We start from the raw sequence: 27729 nt of genomic DNA, 5'->3' as shown, positions 1-27729 counted from the left end.
ATAGATAATGTATTTTATAGCTGTGGTAGACCACGCATTATCTGGAAGCTATGTTTGCCATTAACCCAAAGCAGAAAGACATTAACACTAACCGGCTGTTTGATTTTTTTTATTTTATTTATTTTTTATCACAAGTCATAATTGTTCTCACAACATTGCCTAACATTGACATGTTTTTCCGCCTCTGATTGTATTAGCCATAACATAACCATAAAATAACATTTATGAATTAACAATTCACATTTCTGATCCACTTTCCAAACATATGACCACCTGTAGATTGACTAGTTGACCACTTTGGAGAAAGAGTAAAGGACTGCAGCTAAGAAATTATAATCCAACATAGAGAGCCAAACCCATAAAAGTGGGTAAAAATATAGATGTCAGAGGACATCAGACTCTCTGTGTAACTTCGTGTAACCCAGAGAAAATGACTTTTGTTCTTGAATTATTTCAGCCAAGTTGTGTCTTTCCCTGAAGGAAAACAACAACTGGGACCAATAACAGAGCGGAACAGGAATTTTCTTTGCTAGTCGCCCTATGTGCATGTCAGACCTCAGTGCCTTTTAGTTCTTCTAACTGGAATAGCGAGGTTTACCGGAGCTTTCTTTACCGATGACCATTTCAGCTACTTAATTTGATTCAGTCTTTATTTTTATTCTTTTCAACTGTTTTTTTTAATGTTTTTTTGAGGATGAAAAACTCAATACGTAATTTACCACAGCGATAATTTTCCCAAACATGCCTAGCTCACAGTTTATCTTTCCTGCACAGTAGATTAAATTTGAAGCATCAAACGATGAACAGAACATTACCTGACTCATGATGAGTCAAAGCATGTCTGGAGCAACAGGAGATTGTACTTTCAGTGCTTTTTCCTAACCTGAAAATCTGCGATCACAAGTCGGGTTGATGGTTCGTACAGCCAACATGTCGGATTCGTGCTGTGGGTTGCTGCACACGTTTATCCTCCGAGTTACTTCCTTTCAGTTCTGGCTTTCATTATTTGGACCCAGTACAATATCGAATAAGTTTTGTCTTGTCTTGAGCGCCAGTGCTTCTGGGTTTCGAGCTCTGCAGCCCTGCCAAGCCTCCGGGCTTTCTAAAGGCCACCTCTGGTCCATCTGTATGAAGCTTAGCTGGTGGTCAGTCAGAGGAAAGGTCACAGTCATGGCAGCTGCAGAGCAGAGCGCAACGGTAGCAGCAGGGAGTGCCCTTGATGTTTTCACTTCAAACATCCCCTTTTGGGTCAAGTTGACAGATTGAAGGCGATGGAAAAAGAAGTGGAGAAATGATTAATGAGTAAAGAGGATTAGAAGAAATAGCTGTTTAATTAATCATTATCATTATATGGTGTGTTTTTTCTTTAACTGTCTAATTTGCAACTATCTAATATTCATCCCTTAGGAGTAACAAAATGGTCAGCTTGTAATTTCTTGGGTTCACATGATGAATAATAATAACACCACATTAACACTCTGCCACACGCTGGCCTTTATAGCCACATTAAATCTCATTTAATTCTTCTAATTTGAAACCATCCATACATGAATGTTGTTGACGGAGCCCTAAACCCTCGAGGTATTTTTCATGGCCAGTTAGGAGATGTGGACACTGCAAACATTCACCTGTGCACGTCAACAAAACTAATTCGTCTGCATTTTTGTATTTTATTACTGCAGTGGTGGGAAAAAGAAATGAATCATGTTAAAGCCACTCTGTCGTTTTTAATTGACATTAGTAAAGTAAAACTTTTACCTAAGAGTCAGTTATGGTTTTCAGTTTTTATTCATCAAATTTAACAACTTTTATCTGCTGATTATTTTTACTTAAATGTAGGAAAGAAATGGCTCAATAGCATCTCTTCTTCCTGTTTCGCAATGTCTTTTTTTTATAACATGGGTACATTTTATTTGGCTTTTGGGTTGTTTAGATTTTGAAGTATTTCACTTTTTTGGTGTCAGAAAAGTTCCACTTGTTTTGATTTTGTAATATTTTCTCCATGCTTTAGTCTCTTTGAGAGAAAAAAGTCACTATTTAAAAAAAAATGGTATTGAAAAATAGCCTTATAGGAGCTTCTTGGTCTGTGATTTGCCTAAAATAAGTGAAAAAGCACCATAGATCCAAAGAAAACTGTCGGCTGTCCTGTGTTTAAAAGGCTGCTCCAAAAGTATAAAGTGCTAAAAAATTTTAAATCATCTGTACACAAAACTTGCCGTTAGTCAGGGAGCCCAGTCTAGACCCATGCATAGGGTTTAATCTTTTACACAAACATAGTTATCAAAAATAAAGAATAATTCTTCAAATTCATCCAGAAAACAGAGAAAAGTCTGTTTTTTATTTTTCCAAAGTGCCGTTTCTTGCTTTTCATCTGTTTTACGCTACGGTTTTCATGTGGTGCTGAATGCATACTGATTATAAAACCCCGCTGCTACAGTAGACGGTTTTATGTCCATGTCAGGAACAGGCCTGAAGCTGATTTAAACCTGCTAACGTGCATCTAGGGAGAAGTACTGAGGTTTGAAACGGGAATGTGTAGGATGAGTCGGGAGAGGAAGTGGCTAAAGTTATAGGTATTTCAACAATGTGAGGAGAAAAAGGACAAACTGTTGTTAATGCAGTTACTACAGTCCACTGCCATCCAAACTCACTGTAATTAAATCTGCAACTTCAGTAATCTGGCCTGTTACAGCAGCATATGACGTAAGGTGAACTATATTTCCAGTGCAACCTGTCTGATATTATGCTAATGCTGCTGTGTTCAACACCGAGACACCCTTCCTCTTCTCCACCACCCCCAGCTACCACCCACCCTTCCCGTAGAGCTGAGACTGCTGTTGGTAGCCTGCAGCGAGTGTTTGACGTCAACTCGTCTGCTCAGTATTCAGCTCCATGAAATGGGTCACAGCTTCTGACGATAAACCAGCTGCAGCTCTCTGCTCTGCCTTCATCTCCCGGCTCACATCTGCAGCAGCATCTGACTGTCAGCATATCTGTAGTAAAACCCAACATGTCGCACTACTTTCCCCCTTCATGTCGCACCTGGTGCCACCTGCATTGCAATCGCTAAATGCTCTGATTTGACTCTCGTCTGCAGCAGTTTGATAATCTCTCAAATCGGATTCTTACATGTATTTGTTCTTGAACCTTCTGCATCTTTTCCGGGAAAGAAAAAGTTTGCAATCCGGATTTATTGCTATCATCCCCTTTCAAACTTAAAAAAAATATATATATTTTTGTTTGTTTGAACTCAGAAGAGGAAGAGATTATGAAAGACACAATAAATGGCTTTGGGGACGAGTTTTATATCTACAGACCCCCACGTTAGATTAAACATGCTGTCTCAGACTCTATAACGTTGCATATTGAGCATGAACCCACGCAACCTCTAACCCCATTATGTAAGGCAGATTTGTTCTTTTTTTAATCTGTTATTTATTTGTTTTGCAGAGCATTTTTCTGTTTATGTAACTGGTGTAGATTATGGAAAAAAACGGAGGGGGTGGAAACTAAAGTGCACATGTCTGGTCCCCTGACAGCTTCCATTTATAATGGATTGCTAAGCAAGGGGTTTTTGTCTCTTTTTTTTCTGCTAGGTGTCATAAATCATAAAATACAACTAGCTGTGTCAGTTAAAAGGGATTAATTATACTATTAATGAGAAGAGGTCTATAGAATATGTAATTTGCATAAATAAGAGGAAAAATACAAAAGAGCAAAATATGACAAAACAATGACAAATGCTTTGAATGATTTCACATTCCAATGTCAGTGCAGAGGGATTTTATTAAAAGGCAGACATGACTTTAATAGTATGTTTGTAATAGTTCCCAACGCCTCTCTCCTCTTAAGATGAAAATCAAAGTTTGATTCATTCTGCACACAACCAATAGAAGCCCACGAGTGACCTAATGTCAGTCTCAAGGGGAGGTTGCCTCATAGAAAGACCCATTTCCTCAATGTGCAAAAATGTGGATTGCAAACTGCATTACGCAAAACCTCCTCACAGATACTTGATGTTTAAGCAACTTTGTTCTGCATGTTGGTTTTTGCAATAGATGTTCAGGGTGCTTCATCGTCTTACAAGGCAAAAACTTTTTTTTTTCCACTTTATTTGTTGCAGTATCGACTAAATGCGGGTGTTTTGAAATGATCTCTAATCTTCTTAACATTGCTCTTTGACCCCTTTTTTTAGATTTTGGGTTTGCGAACTTCTTCCAGCCCGGGGAGCCTCTGGCCACATGGTGCGGCAGCCCGCCTTATGCTGCCCCAGAAGTTTTCGAGGGACAGCAGTATGAGGGACCGCAGCTGGACATCTGGGTGAGATGACAGATTACATAACAGAAGATGGTGGTGTCACTTTGCTCTCTACTTCTTTAGTTTATTATGGGGACATCAAAAATCTCAGCTGACATGGAGAATTGATATATTGAATGTTTTTAATGTTTGTTTTTTTAGTTTTTATTTTACTGTTATCTTAAATGTGTGTTAAAATAATTTAGATAAATTCATCCTGTAAAAATAGCAAAAATGAAACCCGGTCTGTAGTGTTACATTTATTCATTCAGTGAAAAAAAAAAAAAAAAATCCCATTTTTCAAAATGATCGTTAACAAAATCCTTTGTGGCACAATTATTGAAAGGTCAAAAAGTCTCGCATAAACAGATCTGAGCTAACTGATTTTACTTTAGTTAATTGTCTGTAGGATCAAGGGCTGTACGGCTAAGTAACGATTTCCTGCTTAACATAATTTTTAAAATGACTTGATAAAGAGGCTCACGTTTTAAAATGGAAAACACAAGAGAACATCCATTTTCCAGTAAACAAGATGTTAAGTGATCAATTAGTGAAAGGTTACAAGTTTTACCTTACCCACCCTCTGAGCAATAAATACAATTTTAAATAACTAGAATTAAGGTTGAATGAGGACTCGTGTTCATCTCATCACCCTGCATGGTGAGAAGGTTTTTCCATCTATCTACATGGCATCCAGTTATTTAGGAAGCAGAAATAGTCATTTTCTGACCTACCATCACAAATGTAAACATCCAGACTTTGCTGCTCTCTACTGTTGCTTTTGCTTTAGTCAGATGGGACTTGAGTTCTTCAGCAACACGTGTTCGAGGTTGGCTTTGGTGAAAAACGGAAGATAAATATTGGGGAAAAGTATCTCAAAGCCTTCTGTTAAGTGAAGTGGTGGCTCTGTAATGCTGTGGGTCTGTTGACCTTAAAAATAAAATCATTCAAAATTTTATTAGAGGCCACACCACTGTAAACATTACAAGCTTTTTTTTTTATGTAAAAACCTGATGGCCTGCACAAGAAAACTGAAAATGTGTCATTAGTTTTTTTTACAGGGCTAATGATCCTAAGCAAGTGAACAAATCAAGGCAGCAATGATTCACTGAACACAGTCACTTCCCACGATGATGTCAGTCCCCATAACTAATTCCTATGTTCTTTTCATGTTGGCCAAAGTATTACCAGCAACGGCGCCGGTCTGTCACTGGTTTTCTTAAAGACATTTGTCAATAAAGGATTTCTCAACCCTATTTAATAAATGTTACGCAGATTAAAAGTTGTTTTCTGAGGTGTAAACAATGCTAAGAGGATTTCAATTCCTTATATCTTTGTTTGATCCTCCTGGTTGTTCCTAAGCTCACCTTGTTCCGTCTTGTTTTGCAGAGCATGGGGGTGGTGCTGTATGTGCTGGTTTGTGGTGCATTGCCATTCGATGGGCCCACTCTGCCCGTCCTGCGACAGAGAGTCCTCGAAGGAAGGTTTCGAATCCCCTACTTCATGACTGAAGGTGAGAAGCACCAGCTCACATATTCTGGGAGGCAGGAGAATATGTCTGTAGTAGAGATTGGAAATGCAGCATGAAGTCAAGAAATAGTTCCATCTTTCAGCTAAAGTAGCCAGAAGGATGTTTTGTTACATTAATTTGAAGTGGGATTCAGAACGGGGCAGTCGGGGAGTGTCGAGGGTTATGTGTGCGTGCCGGCCTCGCAGTGAGTCAGGCTGTCTCAGAACAGCCCTGCTGTTAACGGCTGTGTTAGCTCGCTGGCTGCAGATTAAGTCCAGAGCCGGAGCTGTTTATGTAACGTAGGGAAGAGCCAGTGAAGTCCTCCAGCAACTCACGGGAGACTTTGCGTGCTTTTTTTTGAGTCACCCTCCCGTCCCGTGAGACGTCTTCCTGTCCGTCCGAGTTCCCTTGTGTCTGATCCGAGAGGCTGCCGTCGCCATTAGGGACTTTTTCTTTCTGTTCTGCTTCTTTCAAGACATGAAGGGGAATGTAGGAGTGAAAATCTCACCTCATGGGCCAAATTGAAACTCAAATCCGCCTTCTTACCCTCAGTCCAACCCCCCGTTCCCCGAACAGAGGGGAACAGAGTGTGCTGATTACTTCATCCAGAAACAGTCCATCTTGTTTTGCTGTCTCTGACTAACGCCATGGTGTGCGGTGCAGCTCGGTGCTGTAAACTCGCACCAGAACACATCAGAGCTCTGCGAATACAGAGGACTCGTCAACCACATGTCTGCTTTGCTGAACAGGACCTTTGAGCACTTAGCATTAATGTGTTGGCTAAAAATCATTAACGTGTTTTAAATACAACTAACACTAGCAGGATTCCTACACAGTCTGGAATTTAATTGCAATCCTTTCCAGGTGTGGATAAGTATGGAAAAAAAAAAAAAGAGTATGGAGAAACATTTGTATTTCTAGACTTAAGCCCCTTTCTCATTATGTAAATGTTGCGTCCTTCCTTCTCTTTTTTTCCTTCCTTGTATACATCATTTGTCCTTGAGTTCTTTCCTACTTTCTCCCTTTTTTATTCCGTCCTCACTTCAGTCTTTTCTTCCTTTGTCCCTCCTTGCATTTCATTCATTTTTTTCCCTTTCCATCCTTAAGTCCTTTTTTGTTCTTTGTTCCTTCATTCCTTTCTTCCACTATACATATGTATCTGCCCTAATTTTACAAAGACCTTCAATAGTTTAAGCTACAAAATGAATGTGAAGACCTGAGAATCCGAAACATCTGAAGCTTTTTACTTGAACAACATGTTGGTTTTGCCTCCCCCTCGTCTCCCCTCACTGCAGCTCTGTCCCACTCGGGCATTCAAGTGTTAAATTGGATGGCTTTGTGGTTAGGTCATGATGGTGCGATGTTCCATCTAAGAATGGCGCGTCAGTCAATCAGCCATGCAGCCCCATGGTTTTTCAGTAGCAACAAGTTTGCAGTTTTACCAGTCCTTGGGTGAAGCAAAAGCTCTGGCATTAACTGTCGCCTCAAACGTGGCTGCAGCAAAGTCAGGTGCTTTCTGGGTCAAACAAATATAACGCTGCAAATTTGTTTTAAAGCAGGTTGCAATTGATAATCATCGGAAAGGCAGGAGTTTAATGTAAAACTGGAGTGAAGGTCACACTGTTTATGTGTCAAGTGGGAGGATAAATTTAACTTGGCTGAACTACCGAGGTGGAAAACACGGATTGAATGCAGACGTTAGTAGATCAGCAGGTTGAATGAGGAGAATCTGCAACAGGGAGTTAATGTGGGCCAGCAGGTCCTTGGGCTTTCTAATGTGTTCTTAAGGGAAGATGGGATTTATGGCCTGATCCTTACTTTAAAAAAAGATCAAAAAAAGGTTGCATGGGTTAAATATCTTGAAATTGCAACCAACAAATAGTCTTGAAAAGTCTGAATTTAGGGAATACTGTAAGTTTGGAAACTGGCCTGAAGTTTGCTATGTAAAGCAGCTTTTCTTCATATTTTCCAAGACAAATAATGAATAAATTTCTAATTATGCAATGCTTTTTTTTTATACACTAGTTGTATATTTAAATTATATTTTATTTTACTTTTAGCACATCACACAGCAATCAGTTGCTTCCTGGAATGTAAATTCGCTCAAAAATCTAAAACTGGGCCATCGAACTGCTTATTTTCCTCTATATAAATTTATACAAGGGTCATAAACTGCACGTCTAAATCTGCATCTAGTTAAATGTTGGACAATCTGACGGTGTAACAGTTTCAAAGTAGAGATGCACTTATCTAAAGAATTATAAAGTCAGTTTGTGACCTTTAACCTGACAATGCAAGATTACAGTCAAATTCAGTTTCTAATTAAGCAAGATAATATAATACATAACAGCTTGAAAATAGTTTTATTCTGGCCTTCCTGAGCCATAGCACAGCAGAGAGGAAGTGTTTTTAGTAGTTTTTGAAACAGAGCTCCTCTAAGTTGGTCCAGATGCCTAGAAATCACTTGATAAGATGCAAACTCCAGCCTCATCTTGTTTCATTGGACATTCGGATGATTAAAAACAAAAAGTGTCCAAGAATTTCTATGCAAAAATTTTTAGCATTTACGTGTGTAGAGTAATGCTGCAGAATAAATTGTACATGTTAATGTCTTGAAGAGCATACTCTTAGTTAAAGGTGTTTTTAACAAATGACAAATCCAGTAATCTTAAGTTGTTGTGAGGTTTTCAGATGCATTACAAGGAAAAAAAAAATATATATATATATATATATTCCAACTGATGCAAATAAGACTTGGCAAGCGGAAGAATGATTGCAGCGATTTTACTTACGAGTCCACCGGTTCTGATTCAAGAAAAGAATGGTGGAGTAAATGTTGGAAGGATGCTGAGTGGCAGGCAGGAATGCAGGGTGCAGCCAAGGGAACCGTAATCCTGTTAACAGCCCAGCTGTGTCTGACGTCAAACTCATCAAGCCACCAACTGGAGGTGAGGAGCTCTCATTAGGAGAGAAGGAAAGTGGAAAATCCTGAGAGCAATTAAGAAAAGAATACAGCCGATTTTTCTTGAACCGTCATTTTCACCTCACTTCATCAGGGCTGCTTGTGGCATTTATTCCCGTTTATCATGACTTGTAAAAATGGTTCTTTCATTTGATAATACACTGGTCTTAAAAACTTTGTGTGCTCTTTATGATTCCTCGATCCCCTCCTTTTAGACTGTGAGCACCTGATCCGCAGGATGCTTGTGCTGGACCCGTCCAAGCGTCTGTCTTTGGCCCAGATCAAGGAGCACAAGTGGATGGCTCTGGATGTTCCTGTGCAGAGGCCGGTTCTGTACCAGCAGCCGCTGTCTGCAGAGGGCGAGGCCGGCGTCGGAGAGTACAGCGAGCAGGTCCTCCGCCTCATGCACAGCCTCGGCATCGATCAACACAAGACCATAGAGGTAAGGGCCAGGCGTGAGCTGCGTCACTCTGCATGTGTTGATGCAGCGCAGTAACAATTTTATAAAAGATGAAAACTTTATCTGATTGTGTTGTTTTTCTCATTATATCTGTAAAATTAAAGAAAAAAAATCCTAATCTTATCAGTGTATTTTTTTTTAATAACTGTTATACATCGATGTTTATGCAAGTAATGGATTGAATGATTATTATAAGTGAACTGATCAACAGTGTAATTCATTTTTGCTCAGCCAGAAACATGTTTGTAGAGTTGGGTGCACTGCTGTCATGGGTGGATGCTTTAGCTCAGAAGATAGATGTAAGAAACGACACAGAAACACTGACTGAACCTGCATAGTGGAAATGGTGAAAACTCATGTGCAATGATTAAACCATCTTATCAATATTGACCAAAAATAATTGTGATTATGATGTTTTTTTTATTATTATGTCAGCCCAGTAGTGTGAGCTCTATGATTCAGACTAAAAACAGCTTTCAGAACCTTTGGAGCCGCAACCAGGGATCATTTTAAGAACCTACTTTTTTTTTTTTTTACATAAATGCCCATTTTAACTGCTACAATTTTAAAACTTAGGCATTTTTTGTCACAATAACAGTTTATTTCACTTTTGTTCCAGCAAATAATGTTGACATAGTTGACATAATTGGTATTTTTATGTGATTTGTTGATATTTGGACAGTTTGTGGAAGATTTTGCCTCTAAACCGAAATTATTTTTAACTTGACAAAATGAAAGAAAGAGACAACTTACGATCCAATTCGTACCAAACATGTTTTTAAGCACGGAGGAGGTAGTATTATGGTGGGATTTCAGGCTGACGAGAGCCGTATGCATTGAATCCAAAGTACATGGTAGGAGAAATGCACAAGCTCGAGGAAATATGCAATAATATAAAAATAGGAAGAATGGTGTGAAGATCACTGAATTACAGTCTGAATTATTCTTCACTAAGCAACTGACTGTCTAATCTGTCGGGATTATCTGAACCTGCATGCTGTTCTCAGTCTGTTCTATCCAGACTGTAATTTATGCATACTCTGGGTTTTTCATCATGCTCCTTTAACACACAGTCTGTGGGCTGTATTTTTATCTTCCCTCTGCTCTCCATCTTCTGCAATAACCCAGTTTCACACGGGGATGATTAAAGAATAATCTCATCAGATTTTAGAAGCTGTCACATTTAAGTCATCTTTAAAAAAAAAGCACAAAAAAAACAGGAGTGTGAACTTGAATGAACTTCAGATGCAGACTCCAGCGCTTATCCTGTCTGTCATCCTCCAGTCTCTGCAGAACAAAAGCTACAACCACTTTGCTGCTATTTACTACCTGCTGGTGGAGCGGCTCAAGGCACATCGCTGCAGCTTCCCTGTTGAACAGAGGCTCGACGCTCGCCAGCGGCGCCCCAGCACCATCGCTGAACAAACCGTCATCAAGGTAACGGCAGAGCTTCAGAGCATCTGAATAATGCGTGCTGATTAGTATCCTTGCCTCTGATCAAAGCTGCGTTATTCACACCTGCACCCTGGAACAAATGGACAGAGACGGCCCAATAATTTATTTATCCATCTCTTCTGTGCTCTCTCTCGCTCAGCCTTGATCTTAATGCGTTACCCTTGGTTACATTATTCATTATTTTTCCGTCTGTGAACACTTCTCACATCCCAGGGAAACTTGTCTTTAATTTGCCTCACCGTTTAGGATGCAGTTTCTTCTCTGTATGAACCTTTAACATTAAATCTACGGCAATGGTTTTATGTGTATTACCCTATATTTCCTGGCTGTAAATTATGTGCGGAACTACTGAGAAGAATTATAGCATGTATAATGATTTATATGAGGCTGTCAAAATTGTTTATGGTCACAAATTCTGTTTCTCTTAGTTTCATTAACATTCACCACAAGGCTAATGATTTGTTTAAATTGTCTCTTACTAAAAACAACATTATTCTCTAAATTAGTGCCTTTCTTTAAATTTATCACATCTCTTTCCTCTGCTTTGAGATTTCATGGCAAACTTTTGCTTAATTAGTTTTAAGTTGCATCATCAGTATTGAGGAATTGAAGGGTGGCCACTCTCAAATATATAAGTAAGGAAAATAATACTCGCACATAAAATAACTTTAGACTGTGATCCATTACAATATATTTTATCACTGAACATGCGGGTAACCGTCATTAAGTCAAAATCTGCTTTAATTATATGATCATTCTGATATCTGTAGTTAGAGTAACTTTTATTAAAGCATGTGTGATTCCTATATTACTATATCTCTCCTGCTTTTTCAGCAGCAGTCCCTGATTTACCTTAGTGTTATAAAAATTGTTAAAAACATTACTGACGAATCTTTCTATCTTTGCATTTCTTCCACTTCACAGTCCACCAGCGGTTCAGCACAGGTGGGGCTGCCCCTGCAGGGCGTACGCTTGTTGCGTCCCCCCACCGTTCCCCAATCCACCTCTGACGCCTGCAGCTTCCCCCAGACCGCGTCTCCTCTGGAGCAGAACTTCATGGTGGAGGACATCGGCACGCCCAAAGTAGGTCCAAGATGGTGCATGAGGGTGTGTTTTTGTTTGTGTCTCAGCCTCCATGTCACGCCTAATTCACACTTGTTTTTAAGTATTAGTTAGAACAGTCAGCATCAGCTTGTGACTTATTTTGATAGCTGTGTTCACTCGGGGTGAACCAGACTTGCTTGTGTGTGTGCGTGTGTGTGTGTGTGTGTGTGTGTGCACCAGACTCCTTTGAGGTTTGGAGCGTCGACCTGCCTGAGTGCAGCTGACATGTCCTCTTATGTAAGCACTCAGCCACATTCACATCAGACAGGACAGCTGCCTGTCCTGCACGGCTCCACACACACTGTGCTCTCCTTTTCATCAATGCCAACCAGCGACCTTTACCTCCAGGCCTGCTGTTTCCCTGACCTCCTGTTACAGAACATAGACACTGTTCATCTGTCGCGACGGTTCCACACACCTTCAAGCTTGCACCGAATGCTCAGTTAAAGCTTTATTTTCCATCTTATCCCCCCTTTTCAGAGCTTCAATAAAGAATGACTTGTGTGTGTGTGTGTGTGTGTGTGTGTGTGTGTGTGTGTGTGTGTGTGTGTGTGTGTGTGTGTGTGTGTGTTTGGTTAAGCAGAACGAAGCGCTAAGTAAGAGGGCATGTTATCTGCGTGAATGGAGTCTGGTTATGTAAGCGGTCCTGTGATGATGATGTGACCTAATGCAGAGCAGAGTGAACACACATGGACAGGAAGCCGCTGCGCTGCCCTCCACGATCTCTCTGCCCAGACTTCCCGCCCCTCAGCCAACAAATCGTTTTTTTTCTTCCTCGCCATTGGGCAATCTTCCTCCTTCTGTTTCTTTTTTTAACTTCCCCCCTCTCTTTTCATTCAGTTTCGTCCTTCTCCACTCCTTTCGATCGTTTCACCTCTGTATCCCCTTGACCTGCCACTTCTTTGTGTCTCAGCTCTCAATGTGTTTTTTATTCAACATGCGTCTGTTAGATAACAGCATTCCTATCTCGGCACACTAAAGAAAGCAGATGTGGATCTGGGTAAAGCTGCTCTTTCTAGATCAACACCAGGCTTTGTTGTTACTGCAGCAGCCAATACAGATGATCTGTGTGTGACTGTATACTGGCTTTCAAAATTACTCATAACCCTTGAACTGTTTCACTTTTTATCACATTAACAACCAAAAAGCTCAATGCATTTTATGATTAACAAACTCAATGCAATAAAAAGGATACTTGTATTCAGTTTTTTTGGTTTTGCAAATCTAAAAAGATCTTGTGGCACATATTTCAGTCCATCATGTGAACAACTGTAAACCTACTAAGAAACCCAGAGGATTTCTCAGTATCTAAACCAAAATTATTTTTAACTTGACAAAATGAAAGAAAGAGACGACTTACGATCCAATTCGTACCAAACATGTTTTTAAGCACGGAGGAGGTAGTATTATGGTGGGATTTCAGGCTGACGAGAGCCGTATGCATTGAATCCAAAGTACATGGTAGGAGAAATGCACAAGCTCGAGGAAATATGCAATAATATAAAAATAGGAAGAATGGTGTGAAGATCACTGAATTACAGTCTGAATTATTCTTCACTAAGCAACTGACCGTCTAATCTGTCGGGATTATCTGAACCTGCATGCTGTTCTCAGTCTGTTCTATCCAGACTGTAATTTATGCATACCCTGGGTTTGCATAAACCCAGATGGGTTCCAAATGGGTTCTGGAAATCCTTGAAAATACTTGAGTTTCAATTAGATGTTCTCAAGGTTTGGAAAATTCTTCATATTCAAACTGTGCAGTTTTGTAATAAATCTCATCTAATGTTTGAATAACATTTGAAAACATTTACAATTGACGCAAAAGTTCTTCAAACCCTTTATTTTTTTGTTCCCGTGTTTTGTGGCCTACAGTTTAATCCATGCAGTCATTCTTCCGTCTATCTTTCTCCATCTTAGGTGAACGGCTGTCTCCTGGACCCCCTCCCTCCCACCACTGTCCTCCGCAAGTCCTCTACCTCATCGCCCAGCAACATGATGGAGACATCGATTGATGAGGGCATCGAGACCGAGGAGCCGGACGCAGAGGACGATCCCGCCCACCTGCTTTCAGCCTATCAGACGGCTCGATTTGGCCAGCGGCGGCACACCCTGTCTGAGGTCACCAACCAGCCAGGACCTTCAAATCAAGGTTTGACGTCACTTTCACATCTAATAGCAGAAACAAAGTGTCCATCAGAATCCCTGATCACACTGGAAAACACGTCTTATCAGGTAAATTGTTCAGTCTGGGGCACAACCCATCCATGGGAAGCGTCGACTCGGATATTGGCTACGACATGGGCTCGGTGCACAGTGACCTCGGCCTGCTGGAGGACTCCCCGTCCCTCAGCGAAGTAATACCAGCCAGCGGCTCCGCCGCCGGCTGCAGCCCTGCACCTTTCATGATGACGAGGCCCCCGAACCCAGCAATGGCTGCCCTGACGTCCCAGCACCGGGAGATGCACAACCGCTCCCCGATCAGCTTCAGAGAAGGACGCCGCGCATCCGATACCTCCCTCACGCAAGGTCAGAGCCAACAGGGTTCAGTTAGTTCCTCAATTTGTTTTTTTGTTTTTGTTTTTGGGTTTTTTTTTTGCGAGCTGACAGACTACATTTACTCTACAATGAGTGAAAATCTTTTGAGATTTAAAAGTAGGCCTTAATTTAAGGCAGAAGTCTGAAACCCGTCCTCTAGGGTTACTGTCCTGCTTTTTTAGTTTTTCTCTGGTCCTGCACACCTGAATCAATTGGTTGGATTAAGTCCTCAGGTTGTGAGTAGGTTTTACAAATGACGCAAACTGGTTCTGAAGTACGAGAGTCTGAAACCCTTCACTGATTTACCAATTTTGCTGTCCATATCTAAGCAATGTTTATATTGAAGCTTTACAAATCTGTATATTCAGAGGGTGTTTTTTATAATCACATGCAAACATTGAAAACAGTATAAAGGTTTATAAAACAGTGAAATTGAGGTGTCTTAAGAATAGACATTTGCACCTCCCTTTTCAACCCTTTTGAGAAATGAAAGTTAGACTCGCCTCCTTTTATCCCATAATAATGCAAAACATTCAAACGAACCAAATTCAATAGAGAAAAGCTTGTCTAATTACATTGTGCCGAAGGCATCGAGCAAAGTGTCAAGGAACTTTATTTAAACAAACCAGACCTGCCTCATCGTAATGAACCAAGTACAGAGTGAACTCCAAATTTAAAGGCAGCTAATTAAAGTTATGGGAGCTGGTTTTATCTCCATTTATTCTCTGAGCTGCAGAAAAGATCATTTTTCCACTACTTGTGTATTAATTTGTAAGGCAAAACAAGGTAACTAACACTAATTGGAAGGTCCTCTCTATTTTTTACTATCCAGATTGATTTAAATCTAATTGAAACTGAGCTTTATTCTAATAGCTCACAGTGCCTTGTGAAAGTATCGCAACTTTTCACATTTTCTCATGTCAAGCATCACACATTGATGTATTTCATTTTAACGTTTATACCAACAAACAAAAGACCTGCAGCTGTAGCAGCAAAGAGTGATGGTGCAAAGTACTGACTCGGGATTGAATACCCAACTTCGTGTTGGTCTGTTACATAAAATCCCAAAGCAATGCGCTGAAGTTTGTGATGGTAACAGGACAAAATGTGACTGTAGCTTCCTGCAGTTTTAAAGCGTCTCAACAAGAACTAGAGCTGAATCTGTTGGAGAACAACGTGACGTGCAACTGAGTTTACTTTGATTGTTCAAGTCTCAAAGTGAAGATGAAGGAACTTTGATCCTTGTAAAGACACTCCTACAGCTCCTCCCTTAGCCCTTTACACTTTCAGACACACATGTGTGTTTTATATGTATTTAAAATCATGTATATGTTTGTCATTAGGCTGTCTGAGTGTCGCTCCCCTCCTCTTTCACATGCCCTTTTTCCCTGCTCCCTCTTCCCGTCTCTCATCCTCTTGGTTTCTCTTGACGACGACAACGGCGATGATTCACCTTGTGAATCAGATGCACATTTGAAGGTTTCAGCCCACATATTCCTCTCTCTCTCTTTCCCTCAACCCCTCCCAATGCCTCCACTCTTCTTTTAACTCACTTTCTGTCTCGGTGCTGCTTATTCCCTCTCTTTCCAAAAGCTGCAGTCTCTAGGTTTCTTTCTTCTGCACATCAGAGGGAAATAGAAGCCAAAACACAAGGAGGGGGGTTTGCTAAACAACCTCCATCTACCTTTTGGTTTTTATAGTTTCTTTTTTTTTTTTTACTTAATTATGTGCCTCCTGGTTGTAAATCACCTGTATTAAGGCCAAGTGGAGCCGATTTTACTCCGAGTTAAAAATATGGATCTTCCCTGGCTTAGCTCTGACAGGCTGTAGTGTGCACTCCCAGTTGGTGTTTGCAGTTATTAATTTATTTTTCCATAATCTTCTTTGGAGGGTGTTGATGCTGCGGATTCTTTTGCGTCAGACTGCTGACTCCGGTTTTAAATAACTCCCACCATCTCAGTGAGTCAGGTCCCATCGTTCACAGCCCAGGCTCGTCACCACTGGATGGAACTTATCAGAGCTGTTTGCTGTTTCTCACACACACACACACACACTGTCTCATGTGTGTATATACACACACAGCTGACGTCCATCCAGTGTCAGGAAGATCGACAAAGCCTCAACAGTCTGACGTCAGAGAGGATTAGGCCTGTTTCTGTAAAAGGATGGAGCCAGAGCTGGAGATTCAAGTCACAGTTGAGTTTATAGAAACAAAGACTTGATTTAGACTCTGGTTCATTCATCTTTTAGTCATGTAATCAGTGGTGAAATTAAGATGGTATGTAAGCCACATTCTGCCGCTTTGAAAGGTGTTTGATTTTTATTTTTTTGGCCGGAGGCTGTGGATAGTTTCTAACCATAGAGACATGTTTGTCTTTCCCAATTAACTCTGCATCTGATGAGTGTGGGTCATTTCAAAATCTACTCCGACATTTTATTTTCTACCTTTTGAGCAGCCATTATTGCAAACCCTTACAGGTCTACCTCTTTATTCTAAAATTTTACAGAATACTTTTTTTTTCTTTTTCTTTTTTGTTGCGTATTAAATTATCCGTCAGTAAAGTTAACAGAATCCTTGGATGTTTGGAGCTGAGATTTGACTCAGAGTTGTAAAAATGCTGGAGGTTTTCTTGTTGAAAATTGTTTTAATCTGTTCTGTTTGGTTTCTGCTTTCAGGTCTGGTGGCGTTCCGGCAGCATCTCCAAAACCTGGCGAGGACCAAAGGCATCTTGGAGCTGAACAAAGTCCAGATGCTGGTGGAGCAGATGGGCTCTGGAGACGGGGCCGTCTCCGGCCTCCTGGGACCACAGCATCATTTGCACAACCTGCTGGAGGTTAGTTTTCTGCAGAGTCTTTATTTTTTATTTTTCTCCCCCTCAATAACCAGTTCTCAGATTCGCCCCTGCATCCCTCCTGATTTAATATTATACATAAAAAAATGTAATAATTGCACACAAGCAACCGGGTTGTTGTGTAACCCCGGGAGAGGCAGCCAACTCCGGCTTGTTTACTGTCTCCCGTCCCCCTGGAGCTCCGAGCCCCGGCCAAAATGAATGCAGCTATTGTTGAAATGCATCGGACTCGCCCATAGAAATGACAAGAACTACAATCACACGCACAAAAAAAAACCCCTAGGCAAACACACTTATACACACACACACACACACTCACACAACAAAACAGGAACCGTCCAAGAAACGGAACCGTTGATGTCTTCTAAACAAAACCCCAAATGAGCACAAACAAGATCTTCTTGTTTTGTTTTTTCTTTCTTGTTTGTTTATTTTTTGTCCATTTTCATTATGCAATAAAGCTTCTCTTTGTTGGTTATGACCCTTGAAGCCCCATCATCCTTTTAATTAGCTTTCATTCCATTTACCTAATGTGAAATGCCTCTGGTACGCACCATTTAGGGAAAGGCATCAGGCCAATGAGTCGCCACACAGGCATCTGTGCAGGAGAAAGCAAAGCTAACTCGTCGAAGCTACACGAAGCGTCCAGACCCTGACGCCGCGTTTATTATTTGACGGAGGTGGGCAGGGAGGATCTGTGGGGATTTTGGTTTCCAATGCTCTATGTTTTTAATTAAAGGGTGAGGCCTGCAAGCAGCAGGAGGGCCTAGCTTTATACCCAGGTGAAGCCCAGCCGCCTCTCCTGTCCCGCAGACAGAGTTTGGAAACACAGTACCTCACACACAGGCTGCAGGTACAGTCACCATTACTCACTGACCGGTTTTACAAGCTCACACATGTTTATACTCGCCGCCCAGCTGTAGCATTACGCTGCTGTGCCGAGTAGTTGTTGATGTCATTCGCAAATTAAGAAACTACCTAAAACAACTGAAGATTAGCATCACATTTTGCAATATTATAGTCGTAATTATTAGTTGCAATTTCAATTTTTTTTTTCTTTTTTGCCCAGAAGGCCAACATCTTGGCAAACAGTCCTGCTAGCTGTCAGATTTTCTGTAAGGAGACTCCTCGAAGTTTAGAGCAGCAGCTGCAGGAACACAGGTAAAACAAAGATGTCTCATCTGAGCTCTCTTCTTCTTCTTCTCTGAATCCCTGGTGATTTCTGTTCACAGAACCTTGCAAAAGTATTCAAATCCTTAAATCCTTTCACTAATTGTCTCATTGTGACCACATAAAATCTGCTGCTAGTACAAATGTTAGCCTTGCCCTCCACGAATCTGCAAGACGGACAGGAATAAAGTTAGTTAGAAAAAACATGAAGGGAAACATGCTCTACTGCACATAAAGCTTAATACAAAATGTTTTGTGTGATGGAAAACTAACTTTGCATATCACCCTGAACACACCATCATACCCAAGGTCAAACATGGTGATGGAAGGTTCACACTGTGGGGAAAGACGTTCCTTAACAGAGACGGAGATGCGGGGAAGTTGAACGGAGATAAACACGGGGCAATCCTGTTGGATGCTTTAAAATACTTGAAACATCGTGGTCCAGTCAAATCTGGTGTAAGACTTGAAAATCATCCAGAATTGCAATATTTGGCAAAGCAAATCTGTCAGAATTGTGAAAACGTGTAGAAATGCTTCAGCACGGCATTTCTGCAGGAAGCCAAGCAGCCACAGTGGCCCGGCCTGGTGGACAGACTGATGCTCCGTTTTGTTCAGCATCATCCATGTTGCTGTTCTGATTTCATGCCAAGCATTTTTTTTTTTTTTTTTGTTGCCTCTCATGTGATTCTAATGAGCAGAGCAGCTTTAAGTAGGCTGCTTTGTTTCAGTCCCATGAACATTTTTAACACATTTCTATGAACCGTTTCATTCATATGACGGCGTTCCCAACTCTCTCCATCCTTCTTTGCGTTGGATTCATTTTTTTCTTATAAAACACATGTAGCAGTTTAGTGTTTTAGACATTTGGTTCCACTTTTCCTACATTTTCTGCTTGGTTTTTTTATTCACAATGCTTTTGTTCTAATTTGATGCCTCCTTCCAGACTGAACCAGAAGAGGATGTACCTGCAGCAGCAGTCGCAGGGAATGGGCCTGCAGGCCTACTTCAACCAGATGCAGATAGCTGAAGGCTCCTATCCTCCGGTGGGCCCCGCTATGGACCCCGCAGCGCCTCCGGGCCCCCCGCAGGGCCCCGCCATGCCAGCGGGCGGCCAGCAGCCAGGCAGCTCTCAGGCCGCCGCCCCTTTTGGTCATGCTCTCAGCCTGAGCCCCTTACTGGAGCCGGGGGAGGGCGTGGTTTACGACCCCTACATGAGCCATCACCACTACACCCAACATCTGCCTCACGGAGCCCACCTCCACCCCCAGCTCCACCACCAGCTGCCTCAAGATGCTTCCAGCTGCGGCCTGGGCTTCAGCTTCCCTCCTGGCTGCGAGCAGCCCATCCTCGGGCCCCCTCCCGAGGCTCTTCCGCCAGACCAGTACGAGCTGTCCATGAACCCCCCCTCGCTGCTGCATCCCGCTCCAGGAGAGGCGGAGGCCAGAGCCATGCCCGGGGTTCTGGGCGGGCCGGCCCAGTCGGACAGCCTGGGGATGAGCGAGCTGCCTGCTTCTCTGCTGGACAGCGAGATGATGGAGACCGTGGACTCCCAGCAGGGCTTTGTACTGGTCAACTGAACCCAGCCAGAGGAGGTTCTTGTTGTTCCTAGAGAGCAGTGTTAAACAGCGAGGCAGCATTAAGAGCAGGGAGAACGGAGATGTAAGCGGAGGTCGTACGCGTAGCAGCAGGGAAGGAAGTGTTCACTTTTGTGCAACTAATAGAAACTTCATTTCTTAGTTGTAAGAAGCCTCAACATTTGTACCAAAATCCTCCCTCAACCTACCTCCCTTTCTCCTTCTGCACCTCCCTGTTGTAGTTCTCGTCTGCCCTCGCAAGGCAGCAAGGAGGCCTGTCGCCGTGCCGACGCGACGAGGCTGCCATCGCCGCGTGCGCTGAGCCGTTTAATGAGACCGGCGGAGGGGATGCCGCAGCATTTCGTCTAGAAATGGTTTGAGAGCAAACTAATTTAGGGACTTGAAACTGAACGGCAACCAAAAGCACAATAAGGCTGGTCGTGCTTTTCGTACTTCAAGTTACCGTTGACGACAATAAGGCAGGTTTCTGAATGAGACTTCTGTGGATTTTTATTCAGTTTGTTTGGAGAAGATGGGGGGAGAGAGTGCGAACCAAGTGAGCAGGAGAAGATGGGCCTCGTTTACCACGGTACCACAAATATTAACGCAAATTCAAGTGATTCAAGCTGGTGTTTTTGTGCAGTTATATTACAATGGTCATCAACAGGTTTTAACACTATCACTTTGATACACAAAGATGTAACAAACACCTGCTATGGTGTTACGTTTCTTAACCGTTAAGGACATCTATTTTCTTTTTTTTATTATTTTGTGATGTTTGATTCATAAATTCTAACTACTGATCTCAAGCTATTTCCAACACTACTGATTGCTGTCCCAGTTCCAGCTCACCCATTACCATGATTACCAGTTCAGCGGAGGCGTGGGTCATGCCTTCGCCTGGTAAATGAGGGCTGATGTCGATTCAACGCGGAAAGTGGAGGGTTGGAGTTGAACGTGTGTTTCTGTGGCAATACTGAAGCAATATTAATCCTGAATGAATGTTGAGGGTGGGGGTGTCGCGAACGGAAACCTCCGATTGGTTCCCCAGCCACCTCCAGGTCAGCGGTGACGTCACTGGAGCAGATGATGTAAGCGGGAGATAATCTCACCTCTGTTCACGCTGGGAAACGTTTCATGGAGGTTACTGTGGCGAAGTCGGAGAAACTGGTTAGTTTTTTCCAAAAATAATCATTTAGAGTATTAATTTAATCAAAAAATGGAATGGAAAAATGGAAGAAACACTGTATTTGCCCTACAAACATCAAAAGCTATCTTTTTAAGGTATTCTGTAATCAAATCAGAAACAGTGTTTTTAGATTTTTAAAAAAAAAAACTTTTGCACAGTTCTTGTTTTAGAGATTATTTCTGGTTTACTTCCTCTGCTCCAGTCATGCCTCTGCTGTTTTATTTGTTTGTTTGTTTGTTTGTTTGTTTGTTTGTTTTTAAATAAATAACCCCCTTAAAGATTTCCTGAGTGGATTCTCCCCTTTGACGTTGCGGTAGCATCCTTCAGCTAACGGGGAATCTCAATTCTTTCCTCAGCCTATCTCAAGTTTTTTTATTTTATTTTACTTTAACGGCACTCAGACTGTGTTCGCTCTACTACATAAAACTGACAGATGATCAGTCGTCATGACAGCCGTTGAGATGAGAACGGTACTGCGACCATCTGCCAGACCGTGCGGCTTGTGGTGGTTTGTGGTTAAACTGTAGGAAGGTTTGGAGTCGGATCCAGCAGCAGAACCAAGGTGTTCGCTCAGATTTGTCTGACCCGGAGTTGAAACTGACAGTTGAACCGTCAACAAAAGCTGGTCTGACCTTGGTTCATGTGCAGAGAGTTTGAGTAAATCAACCCAACGATCAAAGTTAAATTAGCTCATTTGTTTGACCAACTTTTTTTATTTTTTTTTTATTAGGATTTATCGACCAACAAAAGTAGCATGTAACTGTGAAGTGGAAGGAAACAGATAAGTGGTTTTTAAACGCATCAGCAAGCCTTGATCTGAACCATTTCATCATCCATTTCCCATCAACTGGCCAGCTTTCTTGTCCCAGCTAAAGAGCAACGTCCTCACAGCAGGACACTGCCACCAGTGGGTCTACCCAGGGTTTTGAGGAAAAATGTTTTCAAGTTGTACGTCTTATTTTATTAACTAAAAATAAGTTTTTTTAAATGGCAGACCAGATTTGAAGAGACTAATAGTTTCCTATCAAGGCGTCAGAGTAAAGGGGGCTGAATCCAAACGGTGGTGGCAACATCATGCTGTGGGGTTGCAGAGACAAGGAACCTGGAACGTTTCACAACTGTGTGCTTCTTTGTGTTGAAAATCTGTTGTTGGATTTTGGTTCGAAACCTTTTGTAAGGCTGACTGAACAGCAGCTCTTTGGCTTATTTGGTCACTTGGTTGTTTGTACCTTCAACAGACTCAGCTGACCAGAATGAATTGCAGGCCTGTTGCAATATTCGCCTCGTAGTCGCATTAACAGTTCCACCCTTCACTTTACAAACTCGGCATGTTGCTCTTGTCGTAATCCAGCCATAGTTTGACTGGAAAAAAAAAAAAAAAAAGAGGCTCACACCCAGTTTGTGGGTTTAAATGTCCATTAGATAGAAATAAGGACTGAAGCAAAAATAATTGAGGTTTGGCATAAGAGAGGGAGGGGGAGTTGCCTTTGTGAATGGCCAGACTGAAAGATCTACCGGAGGATCTTGGGAGGTTGAACACTGGAGCACTTTCACTACAGGGAAGAAGAGATGGAGGAGAAAAGGGTGAGGAAGGTTTGCGGCTTCCTGGCGGATGAAGCGCGTCCTCCGATCGGGATGGAGACGCCTTTCTCCTCTCTCTTCCCCAACCAATAATGGACACAAAACCCATTTTCTTTCGAGGTAAGACCAGATCGAGCGCGACACTTTACGTGACTGTCGATCTGAATTTGAGAAAAAGCAACACTTTTCAGTTTATTATGACGAGTGTTGTTTGTGTGGCTGTAGTGAATCCTCGCCCGGGGATATTGTGTTGAATAGTGTTCAGTGTGCCTTTTTACTTCTTTTCAATCTAAATATGAATGACTATTCCTGGTTTGGCTCCTGTGTCGTTTACTATTGCTTCCTCTCTGTTTTTATGATTTTGTTTTGTTTTGTTTTTTTCCTGAACATAAGTAGAACCAGGTTTTCCAAAGGTACCAAAGTCCCTCAGAAGTTTCCCTGTACAACCCACCATGTGGAGTTTTGGAGCTTCTTTATTTTCTTCTCTGTTGTCTTTATTATTTTTTTCTAGCTGGTCAAATCTGTGTATGCCATTTAAAAGTATTATAGCAATATTTCTCTAGTTGAAGACTAAAGTCATGAAGATTCTAGTGGATGTGTTTCCAGGTATCATAATTTCACCTCCTGCTGATTTAAAAACAAAAGTCAATCAATAGAAATTCAGTTTTATATTTACCTTCATTGATGTTGACCACACATAAGCTAACTTGCTGTTGAGATTAAAAAGGTTTATTGAACAGAGTCGGGCGTCTTTCATGTTTGTGTTTGTCTTGGTTAATCGTTGGGTTAAAGGAAGTGATCCTGCTCAGGATCCAGGTCAGTCCACCATCAGCCATTCAGTCCATCTAAATATTAATGTCTATCCATTTACTCATTCGTGTATTAATTACATCCATTGATCTGTCATTCGTCTTAAAATCCTGGTATTCATGCACCAAACCATGCATCTGTCCATTCACTTATGAATCTCTTCCTATTCAAAAGTCAAATCTTCCCATTTCCTGTTGTCATCCCATTCTTCCATCTTTTCCTATCTTCATTTGTCTATCAATCCATCTATGTGCCTGCAGGCCTTAATTTGTAGTATTTTTTTCCGGTCACATGGTGCCGGAAAAAATAGCACATTCAAGTAACTTTACCTTCTATTATAAAAATGGTGCATATATCATACATAAGCTAAAAAAGTTGATGCCTCTGTCTCTTTAAGAAGCTCCTACTCGTTCCGACACGCTCTCAGCGCAACGTCACAATGTTCCCCCACTACGTCGTCGTTGACGTCTGTTCTTGGGAGCGTTGGACTGCTGCTGCTAGTCTGGGCGAACTGAGTGGAGAACCTGAAGTGCAGTGGTGTATATTTACATAATACCTCCTCCTTTAAAAACGTATCGCAACAAAATGGCATTTTGTTCAAAATACGACAATGAGACTGTAGGTTCTCAAACCACATATCCTGAGATAAATCATGAATAAGTCCAGCCCAGGAATGAACATGGTGACCTGGATCCAGGTGGAACCACCTCAACCTTGTGATGTGGACTCGGCTCCTTCTTGGTGTACAAGTACCTGACATCTAAAGGTATCCACAAAAGGAAAGTCCACCTATAACGGTGTTAGAAGATACTATCAGATTGGATATTTCTTTCAACGCTGCTCTTTTTTTTTTGTTGCACAAGTAGCTGTGAAACTGCAGCGTTTTGCAGATCTCTTTTAGCAATGAGTGTTAACCTGCAGGAGGCGGTGAATAATTTACCAGCAGAGATGAGAGCTGCAGCCCGGACCAGTGGCTGAGCTCTCCACCTTGACACCAAACTGAATCCTTCCTCAGGGAAACTTACCCGACAATGCATGGGAAACTGCAGGGAATTCAAACACCACCTCTTTCTCTGTGTAAAATTAGGCGAAACTCTGGTGTCTGCAGAAACAGCAGGTTTCAGTCAAAATGTCCTTAGAGCAAACTACTCTCCCATCGAGTGGAGGGAGGGCTAAGGGCCATGAGAAAAACACGGGTAATGTGTGTGGAAGGGCTCATGTAGAGGGAACACGTCAATCCAATCAGCCCACTCAGACAGAGGACAGCTAATCCTACTAATACACCAACAGAGGTAGGTGGGGGTGGATCCAAGGAAGGGGGTCAGTCTGTTCATGGAAACCAGAGAAGGGCTTCTTTTCCTGGGATGAGACCATGTGCACGACCTCTCTGTTTGGGCTGCAGGGCCAAAGCGTCCGTCCGCGGTAGGTCATGACCGTTCAAAACTCCCTCAGGATCAGATTCCAGTCGGCCCCATTCCTCGGCCCTCAGATCTTAGAAGGCGAGGCACTTAGAATATCACAATCTGTGCACGAGGTAATAAAATTCAAGCTGCTTTATGAGAAAGTAAAGCAGCAAGGATTTAATGTACAATGTGCATTTAAATGCAGATTTCAAGCGTACTGGGCTAAGACCTGCTGAAAACAATCTGATAAAACACTTGATCTTATTGGAAACTGCAATAACCTTTCAAATTTGTTGATGGAAAGTCGTTAAAGCAACATTTTGACTATTACAATGATCTATTTTACTGAAAATCCATGCATTATGTAGTTTCAGCTCTGTGTATGTTGCTATACATTTTTTGGGTGGTAAAACCAGTGATTTCTGTCTCTTCTGCATCAAGTTAGAAGAAATTCTGACCCATCTAGTGATTGATATTATGGACAACCTGACTCACTGACTGCAGGGAACTTTGGTCACGTGTTGGTGACAGAAATATAAAGTTGTGAGTCACTGGCCTGTTTTATTTAGTCGATGTGATTCATTTCCTGAGCTTGGGGAAGCAGTAAAATACTGAAAAAAGTGACCCAAGAACAAACCCTTGGGGATCCCCACATCGGATCTTGATCCGATTTATACCAGCCAAATGATTCAAAGTCAACCTGGTCTGCTGAGTATATAGGAGCTGAACGTGCTTGGCACAGTACCAGACAATCCTACCAACTTTTTTTAATTTGTCAATAATGATGCTGTGATAAAACCGAGTCCAGCACTGAGATCCCGTATTGCAGAGAAAGAAGTCTCGGGTATGTTGCCGCTCAGACGCGCATGTTGAGAATTTTACTAATCCAATCTGTCGGGATCAGGGAAGGAATCTTGGGGGAGAGGAGGAAAAGAGTAGCTAACACTTCTCTGTTTCACTTCTGCTTTGACATGGATTACCACAAAGTCTGCTTTCCTGTGTTCTTAATAAAACGTGCAGGCTGGCAATGAATTTCCCTGCAAGACGGCAGCCTTTTGATAATGAAATGCGGTTATTTATAGTGATCTCCCGCAGGCCGACACGGATGATCTTCCTCTTCTTCCTCAGTGAAATATCACAGTATCAGAGGTGCCCCGTTCGCTCATCAGGCCAGAGTACTCTGTAATGACATCAACGGTTGCCGTGACAACCTGCAGGAGGATGGATGACAACATCCTGCCGTGTCTTTCAGAGCGGGAGATCGCGGCACAACTGCAGAACAGCGATTCAGCGAGAATAAAGTTTTGGAATGGACTCGTATCGTCTACGAGGTTTGTGAGCATTGGTATGTTCAGCGAAGAATAAATGTACCCAATACATAAGTAATTACACATGAAATAAGTTCATTTTTCAAAATTGAAATGATGCCTTAATTATGTATTCATTTTAACAACAAAAACAATAGTTACTACAATGTATATTTAAATTTCTCTATTTACCTACTTACAAAAACCGAGTTCGGTTCCCTTTTCTACTTATTAAATAATTCATTCATTCATTTTTTTTAACCACAACTGGAAACAGACCTTACAGCTGAAGCAAAAGTCCTCCAAATGTGTGAGGATTATATATATATATTAGGTTATTGAAGGTCAGAGGCCTTTTCTTGTCTCTGATTTCTGGGGAAACTCATGCTGGCCAGCAGATTGGATAAACTCTTAAAATCCCAGCACACATGACCTAGTAGTGGCAGAAAAAAAAAAAAAAAAAAAAGCCCACCTGGCAGTGTGGCCTGTAGGACGGATGGTTGAGCAAAGGGTCAAACACTCATTGCTTCACAGATCCTCTGATACAGCTCAGAGAAGAACAGAGGGAGAGAGCTGGAGCGACAAGGTGACTTGAAGAAACGGAGCGGCCAGCAGCGCGGCTCCTCTCCCCGCCTGATGTTTGTCATTTGTCATCCTGAGAGGAACTGACCTCACTCTCTCTGTGTGTGTGTGTGTGTGTGTGTGGCACTGTCACACTGTGAGGGGGCTTTGCTTGACTCCGTTCGTTATAAATGACACAGTCCTGGGAGGCAGCTGCATTGACGTCAAGGCTCTCGGCTCTGTCAAGGGCTCAAGCTGCTGAAATCCTCCCAAATAGCCGGATCTAAATTGAGAGAAATGGACTGCTGCTGTTTTATTACTGCCTGGTGAACTCCAGTGGATTGGAGGGGTTGATTAGCCCCCCGTTTTTTCAGGTAATGGTGTTTTAATAAAAAATTTCCAGAAGAGCGTTGTTCTTGTCTCCCCCTTTCCCCCCCAGCATGTTTTGATCTGCGAGAGGAGAAGATGTTTTATTGTCAACCTCAAATGCTGCATCCGTTCTTAATGTTGGAGTCCCAAAGCCTTAGAAATGGGTTTGTATCTCTTACGACCGATAGATATGATGAGCTATTATTCAGATTTGTTCACCTACCTCATGTCGTCCATCAGGTGCTATTGAAGGGAAAAGGGCTAGAAGGTTTCAATTGTTGTAACACCACTAAAGATTTTCCAAATGTTTATTTATTCGAGTATGAACTTCAGCATGTCATTTTAGACCTAACCGTCTAAGGGGAGACGATTGGACGTCTTCTCCAAGTCTACAAATCATATGTACACTGATCTACAATAATCAGAAGAAAAGAAAAAATCCTCCAATTTCTGACTGGATTTTCAAATTAATTTTTAAAACACGACACCAATAATGCTATGCTGGCTAAATATTTTTCTCCTTACCTCAAACATTTTGTTCAAAATATCAGCCATAACCTTTTGGACATCCGGCCGCTGCAAGAT

At 41.8% G+C, this 27729-nt stretch overlaps 1 protein-coding gene across 2 annotated transcripts in view; it reads left to right on the top strand.

Annotated features, from left to right (window-relative positions):
• Positions 1 to 23435, top strand: part of sik2b (salt-inducible kinase 2b) — a 51254-nt gene extending 27819 nt beyond the window's left edge. Inside the window, exons 5-15 of one of the 2 annotated variants that reach the window (XM_017308329.2) lie at positions 4196 to 4320; positions 5686 to 5809; positions 8984 to 9210; positions 10513 to 10665; positions 11608 to 11766; positions 13708 to 13939; positions 14023 to 14316; positions 17002 to 17159; positions 17917 to 18030; positions 18250 to 18338; positions 19294 to 23435. In XM_017308329.2, the coding sequence (XP_017163818.2) occupies positions 4196 to 4320; positions 5686 to 5809; positions 8984 to 9210; positions 10513 to 10665; positions 11608 to 11766; positions 13708 to 13939; positions 14023 to 14316; positions 17002 to 17159; positions 17917 to 18030; positions 18250 to 18338; positions 19294 to 19927 (2309 nt within the window). In that variant the 3' untranslated portion in view covers positions 19928 to 23435. Of the gene's footprint in view, positions 1 to 4195; positions 4321 to 5685; positions 5810 to 8983; positions 9211 to 10512; positions 10666 to 11607; positions 11767 to 13707; positions 13940 to 14022; positions 14317 to 17001; positions 17160 to 17916; positions 18031 to 18246; positions 18339 to 19293 lie in introns of both variants that reach the window. The other variant, XM_008425691.3, reaches the window with a different exon arrangement.
• The last annotated feature ends 4294 nt before the right edge of the window (positions 23436 to 27729 follow it).

Source organism: Poecilia reticulata, chromosome 13 (genome assembly GCF_904066995.2).
Source record: "Poecilia reticulata chromosome 13, P_reticulata-male-v2, whole genome shotgun sequence".
Lineage (NCBI taxonomy): Eukaryota > Metazoa > Chordata > Actinopteri > Cyprinodontiformes > Poeciliidae > Poecilia > Poecilia reticulata.
Note: the sequence above shows the minus strand (reverse complement) of the source record. Positions and strands in the feature narration are given on the sequence as shown.